Source organism: Indicator indicator, chromosome 7, assembly GCF_027791375.1.
Source record: "Indicator indicator isolate 239-I01 chromosome 7, UM_Iind_1.1, whole genome shotgun sequence".
NCBI lineage: Eukaryota > Metazoa > Chordata > Aves > Piciformes > Indicatoridae > Indicator > Indicator indicator.
This window is the reverse complement of record NC_072016.1, coordinates 359,542-376,696: the sequence shown is the minus strand read 5'-3', so window position 1 is coordinate 376,696 and position 17,155 is coordinate 359,542. Positions and strand designations below refer to the sequence as shown.

Genomic DNA, 17,155 nt, shown 5'->3' with positions numbered 1-17,155 from the left:
CTGTAAGATGCTCTTCTCCTTGTCTTAGGCATGGTGTGCACTGGACCCTGGCTTCAACTGGCCCTGGCTACACATCCTCCTCCATTCCCCAGCAGCATAAGAGCATTGCTTCACCTTAGGAAAAGCCTCCTCCTGTTCTAGTGACATGCACTGCAGACAGGGGCATGTCCCCATGCTGCTGGCTCCCCTGCACCTTGGAGCACAGCCATGGCCATGTTTGCTATGGGAAACCCCAGGATTCCATCCAGCCATGGAGGCAAACCACAGATAACCCTCCACCCATAGATGTAAATTATATATAACTCCCAGCCATGGATGTAAATTATATATAACCCTCCAGCCATGGATGCAAACCAATTATAACCCCCCAGACATGGATGCAAACCACATATAACCCCCCAGACATGGATGCAAACCACATATAACCCTCCAGCCATGGTTGTAAATTATATATAACCCTCCAGCCATGGATGCAAACCACATATAACCCTCCAGCCATGGATGCAAACCACATATAACGCCCCAACCATGGAGGCAAACCACATATCACCCTCCAGACATGGATGCAAACCACATATAACCCCTCAGCCATGGAGGCAAACCACAGATAACCCTCCAACCATAGATGTAAATTATATATAACTCCCAGCCATGGATGTAAATTATATATAACCCTCCAGCCATGGATGTAAATTATATATAACTCCCAGCCATGGATGTAAATTATATATAACCCTCCAGCCATGGATGCAAACCACATATAACCCTCCAGCCATGGATGCAAACCACATATAACACCCCAACCATGGAGGCAAACCACATATCACCCTCCAGACATGGATGCAAACTACATATAACCTCCCAGCCATGGATGCAAACCACATATAACCCCCAGCCATGGAGGCAAACCACATATAACCCCCCAGACATGGAGGCAAACAACATATAACCCCCCAGACATGGATGTAAATTATATATAACCCTCCAGCCATGGATGTAAATTATATATAACCCCCCAGACATGGATGCAAACCACATATAACCCTCCAGCCATGGATGAAAACCACATATAACCCCCCAGACATGGAGGAAAACCACATATAACCCCCCAGACATGGAGGCAAACCACATATAACCCCCCAACCATGGATGCAAACCACAGATAACCACCCAGACATGGATGTAAATTATATATAACCCTCCAGCCATGGATGTAAATTATATATTATCCTCCATCCATGGATGCAAACCACATATAACCCCCCAGCCATGGATGCAAACCACATATAGCCCCCCAGCCATGGATGCAAACCACATATAACCCCGCAGCCATAGATGCTAACCACATATAACCCCCCAGACATGGAGGCAAACCACATATAACCCCCCAGCCATGGATGAAAACCACATATAACCCTCCAGCCATGGATGCAAACCACATATAAGCCCCCAGACATGGATGCAAACCACATATAAGCCCCCAGACATGCATGCAAACCACATATAAACCTCCAGACATGGAGGCAAACCACATATAACCCTCCAGCCATGGATGTAAATTATATATAACCCTCCAGCCATGGATGCAAACCACATATAACCCTCCAGCCATGGATGCAAGCCACATATAACCCCCCAGCCATGGATGTAAATCACATATAACCCCCAGCCATGGATGCAAACCACATATAACCCTCCAGCCATGGATGTAAATCATTTATATCCCTCCAGCCATGGATGCAAATAATTTCTATTCCTCCAGCCATGGATGCAAACCACATATAACCCTCCAGCCACATATATAAACCATATTTAACCTTCCAGCCATGTATGTGAAACATAAATAGCCCAGACATGCTCTTGGCAGAGTTCTCAATGGAATTTTTGTCTGGAATTTCAAGTGTGTAAAGAAAATGCAGTTAGAATACTCTGTGGGATAAAACTGGGTCTGTCTTCTGGAGCAGGGTACTTGCCATCCAGATTGAGATGGCAAAGAGAATTCTGTTTCTGAAATCTTTTCTGTAACTTCACAGTACATAAGTAATTGAGGGGGAAAAGAGAAAAATCATGTTGTAAAAGGCTGAAGCTCCAAGCTCTGCTTTTAGGCAATCACATATGAAAGGTTTTTTGGATGAAATTGAAGTTTCTGTTCTAAGTCAATGAAAATCTTTGAAATCTGGTCCTGTGTTCAGACATCCTCTGTCTGTGAATAGGGCAAACTCATTGCACCAGTGAAAAATATCCTGGGAGTGGGGTGTTAAAGCCCAGTCTGGCATGATGGGTGGTTGTAATGGTGATGGCAGGCAGTGCTTACATCCAGATTTGAGATCAGCTCTTCTAAGACGCTTTGAACTTCTCCTTTCATTTGACAGATGTGTTAGGAGGACCCTGCAAGTAGAGAGGAGCCATAAAGCTGTCACCATGAAACACTGTATCTGAAGAGCATAAAAATACTCTAATTTCTGGGAATGAATGAGAAAGATGTTCCTCCATCTCTGCCACTGCAAACAAAGCCCTCTTCCAGCACACTGCTGAGTGATGCACCCAGGCAGCTTACTTGGATGTGTTAGAGGAAGGAGATGCTTGGCTTTGTTCCTGGCTCTCTTGTCTCTCCCCTTGAAAGGGCAGACTCCTTTGCCTTGTAAAGTTCATACCAGGAAACAGGTAAAGGGCAAATCTGGAGCAACAGGGACCTCAGATCCTCCTGAGCCCCTCTGTAGGCCAGAGAAAACCCTGGAAGTCCAGCAGACATACTTGGGGGTCCCCTTCAGGTTCCCTTTCAGGTCCCACAGGAGGCTCAACCTTGTAGAACCAAAAAGAAGGAAAATGACAAGAAAACTACTAACCCTGGGATACATGGGAGTGTGGGGAAGAAATCACCTATAGAAAGCACTCCAGACTCATGATCTAACCAAGCAAGGCAGATTTTAGGAAGCTCTGTTAGCCATTCTCTGGATGAGCTATTGACACCCAATAGAGAGAGGAACAACCTAAACACAGGACTCTAGTGCTCAAACCAGGTGAAGTCTCACTAAGGAGCAGGTGCAGGCTGACCCCAGTGTATCCAGTAGGACTATGAAATCATGGAATCATTTTGGCTGGAAAAGACCTTCAAGATCACCAAGTTAGACACAGTAGTGTCTCCTTCTGGATGAACAAGATCTATCTGCCATGTCAGGCAGATCTGTCAGGCTTCAAAACTGAGCATTTGCCTGTCTGTGCCTCCTGTAGGGATCAGTACACTGCAAACATGTCCAACAGAGCAAGCTCTGGGAGAAATGTGGCCTCCAGACAGGACAATGGTACGGGACATTGTCCCATGTGGCTAAAGCACTCTCAGGGCTGTCTGGAACTCACATCTTGCAGGGAAGCTGCTGAACCTTAAGCCCCTAAGGCATGCAAGTAGGGTCAGACCATGCTGTAGGAGACAGTTCTTTTTGATAAAGCTCAGAAGGGGTTGATTGGGAGCTGGAGAGCAAAGACAAGAACAAAGATGAGTGTGATCCTCCAATCTGAGGGCTGGGGGATGAGGAAACCTGCCCTGATGATTATTTTCAATGAATGAAAGATAGATACATCAAGAGATGCATCAACCACGGCTTCCACGGCCTCCAGGAGACCAAGTCACTACCTGGGGCTGTATTGCTAAGAACAGGAGCTGCTCTCTCAGGCTGCAAGCTGTTCTCAAGCTCACACCTCTTTCCAAACTCTCATATTTTTAGCAGTTTCTAGCTCTACATATGTACATAAGCCTTTACTATTGGCTTCATGAAGTTACACTGTTAGTTGAACCTGGTCCTTGTGACTCATGGTGGTGACAGAACAATACTATTGCTAGTACAGCCCTCGTGTGATACACAGGCAGCCCAAGGCTGATGGGGAGAAGTACAAGAAGGCTGTCAGGCAATTAGCTGGAGAAAAAAAAGTACAAAATAGATCTGTGATCAACTGCAAAAAGCCAAACCAGAGAGCTCCACTGATCAGGTTCAATGTTCATGTAGAAACTAACACTTGCTGCAACAACTGCTACTGCATTCCTTGTTTGGCCTGCTGGATGCAGCAGAACATTTGCAACCAGAGCATCCTGCTGATGCCTGTGTGCAAGCAGGGGCAGAGCTCTCTCGTTTGCTCTTATATACAGATCTGCCCATATACAGGATTCCCACAGTGTAAAGAGGAGATTAATCCTGCTCATTGTCACCCATGAGCAAGTTCCTGGAACCCCTCTAGCCTGCTGAAGCTTGCCAGCCTCTTTGTGATTTTCTGCAGCACCCAAGCCCAGCAGACATACTGTGAGCAGCCCACACAGGCCAGGCAGTGCAGGTTTGGGGCTCACTCCTGTTGGAACAGAAAATCACTCAGTCGCCCTAATCCAAGAGTCAAATGTGCTGAGGAACATGGTTTAGGGGTGAAGCTGGTAGTGTAAGGTTAACATTTGGACTAGATGATCTTGCAGGTCTTTTCCAATGTAAATGACTCTGATTCTCTGATTCTCCAGCTCTGGCACACCAATGGTATCTCATACAATATTTACCAGACACTCTTTTTAAAGTACACTTTGCATCGCATTGGACCTGACTCCCATGTACAGCAAAGGGCCTTCAAACACCCCTCCAGAATCAGAAAGTTACTTCAAAGCCTCTTTTGTTCAAAAAGGAATTATGTAGATTGCTGTGGCAATAATAACACTGTACAAATCCTGGCTCACCAGTGCCACTGTGCTGTTACCCACCAGAAGAAATAAGTTTTCCATCAAAGGAAGACTCAGGTACCCAGCAGAAGATTCCCCAGGCTTTCCTTTGGACTCTCAAGCAGGGCTAGAGAGATTAACAGCTAAGCCAAGGAAAGAAGATTCTCACACACTTCCTCTGATGTCTTCAAAGGCTCTCTGACTCTCAGAGTCACCATCCGGCACCTCTTCATTCCCCTTCTTGTTTTTCCCACCTTTTTTTTGTTGCCATTTTTAGCTGTGGGTAGGAAAGAGAAGCATTTTTTCTTTTACACCTGTCAAGTTAATTTAGCACTGCCTGGTGACTGCACAGAGAATAAAATGCCTTGCTCCTCTCTGGTGAGGATCTACCCCTTCCAGCACACAGCAGACATTCAGAGTGTCCTGTTTCTCCCCACACTGAGATGATAAAACCACAGAGGAATGGAATCATAAATGTTCTTTTTGCTGCACTACAAGGAAATCAGCAATATTTCCATCAGAAGTAATGAAAAGCATTGCAGTGTATTTACTAATGGTTTCATGTAGGTGTTTTTCATTACATGATCAGAATTGCAAAAATACAATCACAGAATCACAGAAACATTGAGGATCACCAAGTCCAGCAGAGAACCCTGCTCTACAAGTTCCACCCCTAAACCATATCCCCAAGCACCACATCCAAACCACCTTTTGAAGCCTACTTCTCTGCCTTGAGGCAGAGAAAGGCTTCCAAAGGAGCAAGGGCAGCCCCTGAAAGAGGTAGATGTGGTCAGTGATCAGCTTAGGAAAAGTGATAGCTTAGGAAAAGAAGTTCCCATCAGGAAAGTAAGCAGTAGTGTTAGAGACATCTTGGGCCTGGCCACAGCATCCTCTGGACACCTTTGTTCAGACACCCTCTTCTTGCCAGATGTGGACAGCTCACTTAAGCAGCTTACTGAGAAATAACCTCTCCATTTCAACCTGAGCAACCACATCTTGTGGAAGATGTCCCTGCTAACCACTGGGCAGTTGGACTAGATGGCCTTTAAAGGCCGCTTCCAGCCCAAACCATTCTAGGATTCCACGACTGTACACTGGAGATGTAGCTGCACAGATGTGCTGGCCATGACCATCCCTGCAGGAAACCCCCTGCACAAAGGGAGGAAACTCAGCTTTCACCTTGATTCATGTCTCTTGGACCGAACTGCACTCAGCTGTCCATTAGGGTAGCTCCCAGGGACAGGAAGATGAAAGGTGAGTGTCTGTTGCTAAGATGAGTGATCATTCCTGTCACCTCTGCTCTCCCTCAGGGAATGTTTGTTTGAGCTGCTTTTAGGACTATGCAGTGTTTTGAATGTGCAATGGCTGGATTGAAAAGCGAAAAGCATTTTGGCTTCAGCAGAGTTTGGCTGGTTCCCTGACGTGACGTGTTCCTGTCCAGAAGCCTGGTTTTACAGAACACAGGACAGAGGCTGGACAAGGCCAGAGCTAACCAATCCTTTGCATACTAACACCACAAACAACTGCTAGGTGGGAGGATGAGAATCAGACCTCACCTCTGCACCAGACAGCAAGTCCCTTGGTAGTCTGCTTTTTGCATGGACAAGGAATTGGGCGAGGAAAAAATCCCAGGAAGAAAAGGCTCAGATGTCAAAAGTGGAAGAAATTCCTCCTTTTGCATGAGTGGAACTCAGTGATCTTCCAGCTCCTTTCCAACTGAAGCAATTCTGTGATTCCATATCTTTCACTACTTCATCTTTTGACAGGTTTCAAGTCAACACAGCTGACCGAAGGCTCAGAAACCAGAAGTAAGTGCAATCTGACTATGAGCCATGGGACTGGCCTGTGCAGCCAGCTCACTGAGGAGAGAATAACACCAAACCCCAAGAATGAGCTGAAATCAGGAGTGACCTCTGATATGCATCTCAGAACAAGTCTACACTCAGGTTCATACTACTAAAATCTATTCAGTGAAACCATCCCTTTTTTAAAGAGGTATTTTTCTCACCTAAAAAACTAGTTTGAATTCAGAGAAGGCTGCTGGGAGAATTATCATAGAAAATGGCTTCTCTGACATAATCAAATGTGTTTATTCTGGCACTTTTTTTTTCTCATGTTACACTATTAATTGAAGCCATGGGTAAGGAAAGATGCTAATCAAAAAGCTTTAGCCTATTTTGAGGGCATTGCTCATTATTCACTCTTAGTCATCCTTTGTGCTCTTTTGCTGTGACATTCTCTAAAGGATGGGCTGTTAAATGGAAGGGCCCTGTTCCATTCCAGCATTCCACATGTTTGCAGAAGTGCTGATGAGAAAATAGAGGCTGGTGGATGAAAGCAAGTTCATTAAAAGCCACATGTTTTCATCTTTGCTTGTCACAGCTGGCAGTCAGGATGTGGTGCAGGTCATATTAAAATTCATGGGATATACACCTAGGGCCAATGAGTTCATTTGTAACAGCTACTAATAGAAGTCGTCTAAATAAAAGCTTTAAAGTCACAACCTCCATCCTAGGTGGTAGCAGTACTCCCCTTTCTCTGAGCTGCTCAGGAAGGGAAGGCAGCTACAAGGCTGCCAAGGGGCTAGGAAACCATAGTGCTGATAATTCCACAGCATATGGGTCCCTCTCTGCTTACTGCCTCTTTGTTCCTATCTGAGTCATGCACCACTAAAAAGCTTTCACTTCAGTACCAGCTTATGGGCTAGGACTGGGGCCACACAGATGATCAGAGGGCTGGCGCACCTTCCTACAGGGGACAGGCTGTGAGAGCTGAGGCTGTTCAGACTGGAGAGGAGACCTTTTAGTGGTCTTCCAGAACACCAAGGGGGTCTACAAGAAAGCTGGGGACTTTTGACAAGGGTTTGTATTGATAGGTTGAGGGGGAATGGCTTTAACTTGGACAGAGGAAGATTCAGACTGGATATTAGGGTGAGACAGTGGGACAGGTTGCCCAGGGAGGTTGTGGATGCCCCCTCCTTGGAAGTGTAGAAAGTCAGGCTGGACAGCTCCTTGAGCAAGCTGGCCCAGTGGGGAGCACCCTGCTCATGGCAGAGTGGTTAGAACTGGATGATGTTTCAAGGTCCCTTCCAACTCAAAACATTCTATGATTCCATGTCATCCCCCAATTTTTGTTTAACCCTCTGGTTCAGTTCCCTAACCTGAAAGTCTGTCTCCTGTTCCCCCTGAAACTCTTTTCTGTTTCCAGCTCCAGCCCCATTTCCCTTCACACCTTTCCTCTCAGCTGCTGACAGGCTGCTGACAGCAGCTGCTGGCTCTGCTCCCTGCCACCCCTAGGTCCCTCGCACACCCTGCCTGACTCTTGGCCCTTGTGCTCCACTCACAGACACCTTGCCAGTGCTTCTAATGACTTCTTCCCATCCAGGGCTCTGACTGTCCCATCTCCAGCATGCCAGCAAAGTTCAACTAGCTGGACTTCAAATGTCTTCATGACTTTCTTTGCTCCTGGACTTCCTCCTAACTCTTTAGGCACAACTTTAGCCTGTCTGTTTTCAGTCTCCCCCTTTTCATCTTTGCTTTAGCTAATCCCATCCAAACCCCAGTTTTGGCAAGCCATGGTGACTCACAGGGTACCTTTTCCTTCTGTGTTTCACTCTGTTCCAGCTGGAAACCTGGTGTGTCTGGCTGAGCTCTTCTTAAGTGCTTTCAGCTGTGAGACCATGGAATCACAGAATTGTTTGGGTTGGACCTCTAAATCATTGAGTCCTGCTGTCAACCTAAGACCACCATGGCCACTAAACTATGTCCTGAATTGCCACATCCCCACATTTCTTGAGCACCTCCAGGGATGGTGACCCTAGCACCTGCCTGGGCAAACAGTGGAAGGTGTCACATCAGCCTCACATATCTCTTCCTCCTAGATTGTGTCTAGGGAACAAATTCACCATTCAAGTGCCAGTAACACCACAAACTTGCCATGGTTTTAACTTCATGCCCTCTTCAGATCTTCATGTGACAGATTGGACTTGATGATCCTTGAGGTCTTTCCAACCTTATTGATTCTGAGATTCATCACCATTTTGCACTACAACCTTTCCACATCTCTGTGATTCAGCTTTTCCTCCTCATTCCCTCACTGATCAGGCTCCAGACCTCCACGATCTCCTATCTTGACAAACATCTCACTATCTGACTATTTTTATACTCAAGTTCTTCCTGTGAAACAATTGTATGGTTGCTTGCATTGGCCATTTCAGCCTCTTTTTGCTTTCCTGGTCCATCCAAAAGATTCTTGAGCTGTATATAAAAGAATAAAAAACCCAAACCAACAACCCCAGAACTTTAAGAACTGCATTGCTGAACAGGGGCAACACAACACAAAAACAACCAAATATGGGACAAATAGTGTGGCAGCTGAGGAGTTGCATCAAACCTGGGAAAAGGAACAGACTGACAAAGGAAACCATGACTGTTGCACATGTATAGGTTGGATTGCACAGGGATGGAAGACCTGTACAAGATACAGAATCACTTCTGAGCACTGCCATACACAGAGATCCCCAGAGCTCTGCCTTTATCAGGGACCTGCATGAGGGAATTGAGGGCACCCTCAGTAAGTTTGCAGATGACACCGAGTTGGACAGGAGCACTGATCTGCTCAAAGGGAGGGAGGCTCTACAAAGGCATCTGGACAGGCTGGATGGATTGACCAAAGCCAGTGGTGTGTGGTTCATCGAGGACAAGTGCTGGGTCCTGCACTTGGGTCACAACAAGCCCATGAACACTTGGGAAAGACTGTCTGGAAAGCTGCCCAGGGGAGAAAGCCCTGAGGGTACTGATGGACAGCTGGCTGAAGGTGATCCAGCCTGTGGCCAACAGCATGCTGGGCTGTATCAGAGAGAGAGAGCAGCCAGCAGGAGAAAGGCAGTGATCACCCCTGAAGGAGAGGTTTAGATTGGACATTAGGGAAAACTTCTTCACCAAAGGGTTGTCAAGCCCTGAGCAGGCTGCCCAGGGAACCTTTCGGTGGAGGGATGCCAAAGCCATGTAGATGTGGTGCAGGAGGACATGGCTTAATGGTGGGCTCAGCTATGCTGGGTTAGTAATGGGGCTCAATGGTCTTAGAGGTCAACGTGTTCAACTCCATTAAAGGCCTCCTAAAAGGAAAACATTGATGTTAACAAGACTCTTTCCACAGACTGGAAAAGGCTTTGGATGGAAGCCTAAACAAACAAGGATGGAATTAGAAAATGGAAATACATATACACAGAAACCTGTCAGTCTGACTGTTTCCCTTCCAAGGGTGACCTGGTCCCACTTCATGACGGGGTCATTCGAAGGGAAGGAGGCAGACTGCCGGTTTTCTCTCTTCCACTATTTGCAAATATGGATCCTAATAATATCTTTTAAAACCCAAACCAACACTGCAACCCCACTGGTATCAGGGGGATTTCTCTCCACATTAACACGTGCTCAGCACTGGGGAGGCCACACCTGTGTTCAGCTCTGGGCCCTCACTGCAGGAAGGACACTGAGGGGCTGGAGAGTGTCCAGAGAAGGGCAGCGAGGCTGGAGAAGGGCCTGGAGCCCTTGGGCTGAGAGGAGGGGCTGAGGGAGCTGGGGGTGTTCAGGCTGGACAAGAGGAGGTTGAGGGAGACCTCATTGCTCTCTACAGCTCCCTGAAGGGAGGGCAGATTGAGGAGGGGGCAGCTTCTGCTCCATGGTCAGATGGGAGGAAATGGTTCCATGCTGCATGAGGGGAGGCTCAGGCTGGATGTTAGGAAATATTTTTTCACAGAGAGAGATCTCAGACATTGGAAGAGGCTGCCCAGGGCAGTGCTAGGGGTGTTTAAGCAGTGTTCAGACCTGGTGCTTATGGACATGGTTTAGTGTGAACCCCTCAGTGCTGGGTTGAGGGTTGGACTGGATGAGCTTGGAGGTCTCTTCCAACCAGATGGATTCTGTGATTCTGTGATATTCTCACCATGCTCAGGAATTAGCTTAAATAGACTGAGTCTATGTCATCTGTCCTGTGCCATGTCCTTCAGATGCTATGTCTGATTCTCACTTTGATTCCTGGCTGGGGCTGATCAGTATCAGCTGCTCAGGCAAAGGGCAGATCATACGTTCCCATTCCTCTGATTTCTTCATCCCAGCTCCCAGCCAGGCTATTGTTTGCTACATCTAATTAATCCCACATGCCCCAGCTGCCAGCAAGCTGCACAACCCCCTGTATTACTGCATTTACTGCATGTCTGATAAATGACTGCCAGTTCTGGATATCTGTATTAACAGATAAATGCATACATGTGTGCACAACCTTCATGTTTACACAACCAGACCTAGAGTGGCCAGCTCTGGATATCTGTTTGGCAACTGCTACTATCACCTCTAGATGTCCTTTTAACAGGTTAAATGTGAGATGTTATTGGCATGTAATTGTACCTATAATATAGGTGATTACATAATACAATAACAAATAATAATAATACCATAGAATCATAGAATGCATCAGGTTGGAAGGGAACCTTGAAGGTCATCTTGTCCAACCCCACCCTGGGGTGAGCAGGGACATAGAATCATAGAATCATAGAATCAGTCAGGGTTGGAAGAGACCACAAGGATCATCTAGTTCCAACCCCCCTGCCATGGGCAGGGACACCTCACACTAGATCAGGCTCGCCAGAGCCTCATCCAGCCTGGCCTTATTTAACTAGACATATTTAACTGGACATATTTAACTAGATGAGGTTGCTCAGAGCCCCATCACATTTGACCTTGAATGTCTCCAGGGATGGAGCCTGCACCACCTCTCCAGGCAGCCTGTTGCAGTACTTCACTACCCTGTATCCAGTGGCACTGATGCCACAGTGACATGGCACTAAGTGTTGGAGCCAGCAGGACCTGGCCCTTGGCAGAGGAGAAAGGTATTTCCACTGTCATGACCAGAGCTTTTGACACTGTCTGCAGTAAAAGTTGCCTGACAGTTCCTGCTAAACCCCTCCTGTTCTCACTGACATCCCTACCAAATGGAAACTGTTCTCCTGGCTGGGTGTTTGCCTTAAGGCTTATTTTGACTATTGCAGTCAAAGCAGTTCAGCTGCTCCTGAGGAAATCTGCTGCTTTCCCATACTGAAGCACACCTAACAGCCAGTTTGTTGAGCTGCTGTCAAGCCTCTATGTGCTGGAGCAAGGAATGACATTGTGGTGGTGGGGAGCAGCTGTTTGCTGTATCTCTGGCTATTTTTTTCAGCAGCTCATAGGCTTTAAAGCCCCTCGTGGCACATGGCTGGTGAAGGCTAAGAGCTTGGGAGCTGGGCTCTGCCGAAAGAGCACAAACCTGCTGTGGCAAGAGGGACTGACCCATTTCCAGCTGCTTTTGGTGGTGCCTCACAAACTTCTCCATGCTCACCTTGGCTTTGTCCTTAGCCATGCTCAGGCAGAGGAGAAGGCTGAGGGAGGACCTCACCTGAGTGCAGAAGCAAAATGATTCCTTCAATTTAGACAGTCAGATAGGGTAGAAAGTAAAGAGCAGACACTTAGAGGATGAAACTTGCAGAAGCCAAATGGTTGTCACACAATGGAGTGTTTTCTGGGGAAGGTTTGAAGAGGTAATTTTCCTTTTCCAATTCCATAATTGCCAATATAGAAAAATGGATGTAATTCCACTGTAAAATTAGAACATTCGTAGTTGTGTCATGGGGTTTGAACTTTGGACTGATGTGTCCACAGAGCATAAACCAAACCAGGTTTGGAAGGGATGAGCGCTCCATCGTGACAGAGGTAGCTATTGATACGTCTGCTGCCTTCTCTGCACTTGTAAGGTGCCCAGCAGAGTGGCTGTAGAACAAGTAAATGACCATTGCCCTCCCAGACTGGATGCTATCCTCATCACTGTCATGCTTGGTGGAGTATGTCTGGCGCCATGGTGCTGGGGAAATTGGGAAGCAGCCAGAGAGGAAAGTGAAAGCAGATCTGAACTGCAGAACAGCCCATGACAAGCTGGAAATCTGTGTTGGTCCAGAAAAGAAGGAGATTGTTGTCTGCAGAAGAAATTGTCTCCTGAAGAAGCAAAGAGCTGGCACCTAACTGGGGAGTTCTGAAGTGCATAGGTTGCTCATGGCTAGATAGTAAACCAATAAACCTAGTGAGTCAGTCCTTGAGATATCCAGTTTGGAAGCTGCTGTGGGCACAGATGTCTCATGTCTGCTCCCCCAGACAAGCCATGTTTGCTGTCACCCACCACATCAGCCCTGAGTTATATGGGCAGCACAAAACGCCTGCCTGCAAATGGGTCTCCAGAGTTCAGAAACTGCCTCTTATTATCATTATTAATTACAGCAAAAGCTCATACCTTCTCCAATCAAAAGCTAATTAATTTCTGCTAGTGCTAACATGAAATCACAAATGCTTTGCTTGCTCTCTGCTAGATGTGACTGGGGAAAGCCAAAGCCACCCTAGAAGCCTTGATCCCCCGTCGGAGTTGCAAACTTTGTGCCATAGCTCCAGCCGTGAATAAAACAGAGTTCAGCTGTAGCAGAGTGGGATTTTAGAGCTCTGAAGTTTATGGGGCAGCCTCACTCCTAAAGTCCTGAAACTAGTGAAGTACCTACCATACAGAGATGCAGAAAGAAATTATTCCCCTTTCAGGGTGCTGCAATTAGCTCTTAATGAGAGCAAATGGACGATAAAAGTTGCTCAAGTACCTGCAAACAATTAATTGCCTGTTTTCACCCTATCAAAGGCAGAGAACGGAAAACTGAATTAAGGGTGGACATTTCTGTTGCTGTTGAATGTCTTCATTTTACCGGTCAGTAATTAAACTGAGCCTGCTATGGCTTCAGTTTTTGACAGGAAGATCTTTGCTCTGGAGGGCTTTAAAGTGAAATCTCAAAGGTCACAGGTTTAAAAGTAAAATTAACTTAGGAACTCCTCTTAAGACTAAAATGGCAAGGGATAAAGCAAGGTGGCACCATATACAGTAAGCTTTTACTACGGAACCTGCCTCAGTTTTCTTACAGAACAGCAACATTATCAGCAAGGCAGTTGTCAAGTGTAATTAAGAAGGAAAACTCCATGTGCAGCATAATTAACACATTGCCACTTCGAAATCTCTTTACTCAGTAAGGGAAGAGTTAAAAAGTCTACAGAAGCTGCGTAGCTCTGTTCTGTGGGACATTAAAAGTCGATGAGCTGTCACCCTCACCACGAGCGCCGCTGTTACGGTTACTAAACTGCCATTAACTGATCATCATTAATGCTACAAGTCACCGTCAGCACGAGATGCACCGGGGTTCAAGTGCTGGAGGAGGAAGTGGAAAGTTACCTGGTGGAGTTTCGAGAATAACTTTTCCTTTTTTGTTGCTTTTCTTCGGTTTTAACTCTTTCCTGTTCGGTTTGAACCCTGGGTGCTCCTCTGTCTCTGCAGCACGGATAGGTCCTTCTCCTCCAGGTTGCTCCGTGGAAGGAAAAAACTCTTCACCGGGATACGGAAAGGAATAATAATGATCCCTGTTGCTAATCTCCTGCAGGTAGTAATCCTGATCGTCCAGGGAGACGGCCCCGCACACGTCCCCCAGCAATGCCAGCCCAAAGGCGCAGAGAGGGAGGCAGAGTTGCGCACAACAGGAGCTTTGCTTGCCTAGGGCAATCATCATCTGTTGCTTTTGCAGAAATCCCCTCTGCAAGTCCCAGAACTTTTATCTGGAGACCAGAGAGCCCTAGCAGCCGGTGGCCCGCCCTGCAGGAGCCACAGAGGGCTAGAGGAGCCCGCTGCAAAACCTGCCTCCGCTTTGGGCTGCCTTCGCCGAAGCTGCGAGGAGCTCAGCAGGACTGAGGGGGCCGGGCGGGGGTGCATGTGATCCTCGGGCTCCGCAGCCAGCCAGACGGACAAGGGCACTGCTCCACCGGCACTTGGCAGGTGGGCTGTGCAGTGCGTTTATCTTGCTGCCTTTCCCCTCCTGCCTTTCATTTTGTTGTTGTGGCTCTTGCCACTCTCTACCAAAGACAGAGATACGCTTTCCGCTAAATCACTGGAGACTCTCTTTAGTCCTCCTCTCGTGGCTGATCCGAGAGAGCATTTAGTCAAAGAAAAGTAAACTTGGCAGCCAGCCTTCGCCTCTCGGCCCGCGTTTCCCTCCCCCAGGAGATGCTCTGCAGATGGGGGTGGGCAGGCAGAGCCGGGGATGAGCCCTGCCCGCGGCTGGAGGGGTTCGGCCGCCTGGGCTTTGACCCTGGCCACGTACCTGGGTACGTGTGGCACGGGTCTGTGACAAATAACCCTCATTCTGTCCCTCGTGTGCTATGTTCCTTTTCATGGTAGTTCCAGTTCTGTTTTCTTTTTAGCTTTTACAAACGCAAGATCCCTCCCCAGCACCACTCTCAGCCTCCCTTCCTTATATAACTTTATAGAATCATGTGTTGGAAGACAGCTTTAAAGGTCCAGCTCCCCTTGCAACGAAGGGGGACAGTTCTATAGGTAAATTGTATAGAGTTTATATATAATATATTCATTTGTATATAAAAATATAGATTAGTTTTTAATGTATGTTTACATACACATAGTTCTAGTGAAAGGTGCCCATGGCAGGTGGGTTGGAACTAGATGATCCTTAAGGTCCCTCCCAGTCCAACCCATCCTGTGATTCTATGGCATAACCAATACTACTCAGCTCAGAGCATGTGCATAGTTAAAAGAGATTTCTCCTAGGTTGTATGGGAGCTCCCTGGCCTCAGCCCAGCTGAAGGCCACAAAGGACATGTTTCATCAGAGGCCCTTTTTATCACTCTTCGGAGTGATCCTGACTTTTGTTCTCTCTGAAACATCTTCCACACGGATTGGGATGTGCTGTACTATAGCAGCTGCGCACACACAACCCACAGCAACAAATGGGATCAATTTGTCTGAGAAGGAAATCTTCTCTTTCATCTTTTTCATATCTCAGAAATAAACTTCTGTGCTGACAGAACTTGGCTTACATGAACCAGGACTCCTTACCCACGTGCTGAAAACACTGGCTCACGTTTTCATCGTGGTGGTGTGCTTGCCACTGTCCACTCAGCCAACTGAAAGTGCTACATCTGTCCCCCCACTCTGTATTCTTTGCAGGCACATTTGGTGTGTTTCTCAGCACTTTAATACCACACTAGGCATAATCTAATATTCCAGTACCTAGGTATTCCAGACTGCAGGTAATCCAGTCCCATGCAGGACATGCTCCTGTGTGGCCTGCCCTAGGAGATCCTGCTTGGACAGGAGGGTTGGACTTGGTGGTCTCTGGAGATCCTTTCCAATCCCTAGCCATTCTAAGACTGTACAGTGAATGGTCATCCTTGCTGGCTTACTCATTATCCCTAAAGCAATGCCATGGTTTTATTGTGCATATGGTCCTTCCTTTTAGATCAGTGCAAACAGCTTTTCACTGACACTTCTCACTGTTTCAGTTTTATGCTTTTAACATCTGAAAGCTAAGACTTTTTCTATTTTACAGGTAGGATTTTTCATTGCCTGAGACTAGAATAAAGGATAATTTACTTGTTCACTATTTTACTGAATTATATATGTGTATATCTTACATTTCATTTGATGGAAAGCTGCTTCACATCCAACTTTCCAGCCAGTTCTGTCTGGTGTAGATGTCTCTGACCTCTCCTCCCTTGGTCCCAGTTTCTGAGCGCAAAGCAGAAGCTACAGAAAAAGGCCATCACTTTGTTACTTTCTGCACACAACCACTTTTTTTTTTTTTTTTTGCAAATACTGTGGACATTCACCAACTCAGAAATAGAAAAATGAACTTTTCCACAACACCATTCATGACTCTGGGCCTTTTCTTTTCTTTTTTGCTTTAGTTGCAAATTATTATTTAACTCATTGCAGTGGTGGCAGAAGGATACATGGAAACAGAAGAGGATTTACATTTCCAAGCACAACAAGAAATATTTTCATAACACAGAGAGACAAGTGTTCATCAGTTAAGTCCCTGGGGGATGTGATTTGGGGGGATTGTGCATTATTTGCTCTTGGCAACCTTCCATGTGTATTTTCCAAGGATGTGTGTATGTAAACATGGTGTATTTCCTCTGCTTTGCAATGCTTTGTCTGTAAAGAGACAGCCACATGGGCTTGGTTGGGTTTGGGCTGTTGTATTTTAACACATGCTAGATTGGGTTTGCACCTCTTTAATAGGTGACTGTGCATAGTAGCTGTATATATGTAGATGCATGACTATAGATTCATGTAGCAAACTCTTCTCCTGCCAATATCAGACAGGTACTTACTTGCTACAGGTGACAATTCACAGGACCTTATCATTCACATTCATGCTGCTGAGGTGAGCTGTTGATGGTAAAACTAGGGGCCACATCCTGTGCCAGTGGTGCTTTCATCTTGCCCCTAATCGTTCCTGAATTTTCTAGCAGATTCCAAGCAGGTGCATCAAAGCAGAGAATATCTCAGTGAAGCTTCCACACGTTGTTGAGAATCCCTGCAAGGGCTGATGTGAGGGAA

General features: G+C 46.6%; 1 protein-coding gene across 1 annotated transcript in view; it reads right to left on the bottom strand.

The window, feature by feature from the left end:
- The window catches only part of CPXM2 (carboxypeptidase X, M14 family member 2), a 73,054-nt gene extending 58,739 nt beyond the window's left edge, over positions 1-14,315 (bottom strand). Inside the window, exon 1 of the mRNA XM_054382227.1 lies at positions 13,976-14,315. Coding sequence (XP_054238202.1) covers positions 13,976-14,306 — 331 coding nt within the window. The 5' untranslated portion in view covers positions 14,307-14,315. The remainder of the gene's footprint in view (positions 1-13,975) is intronic.
- Positions 14,316-17,155: the final 2,840 nt, after the last annotated feature.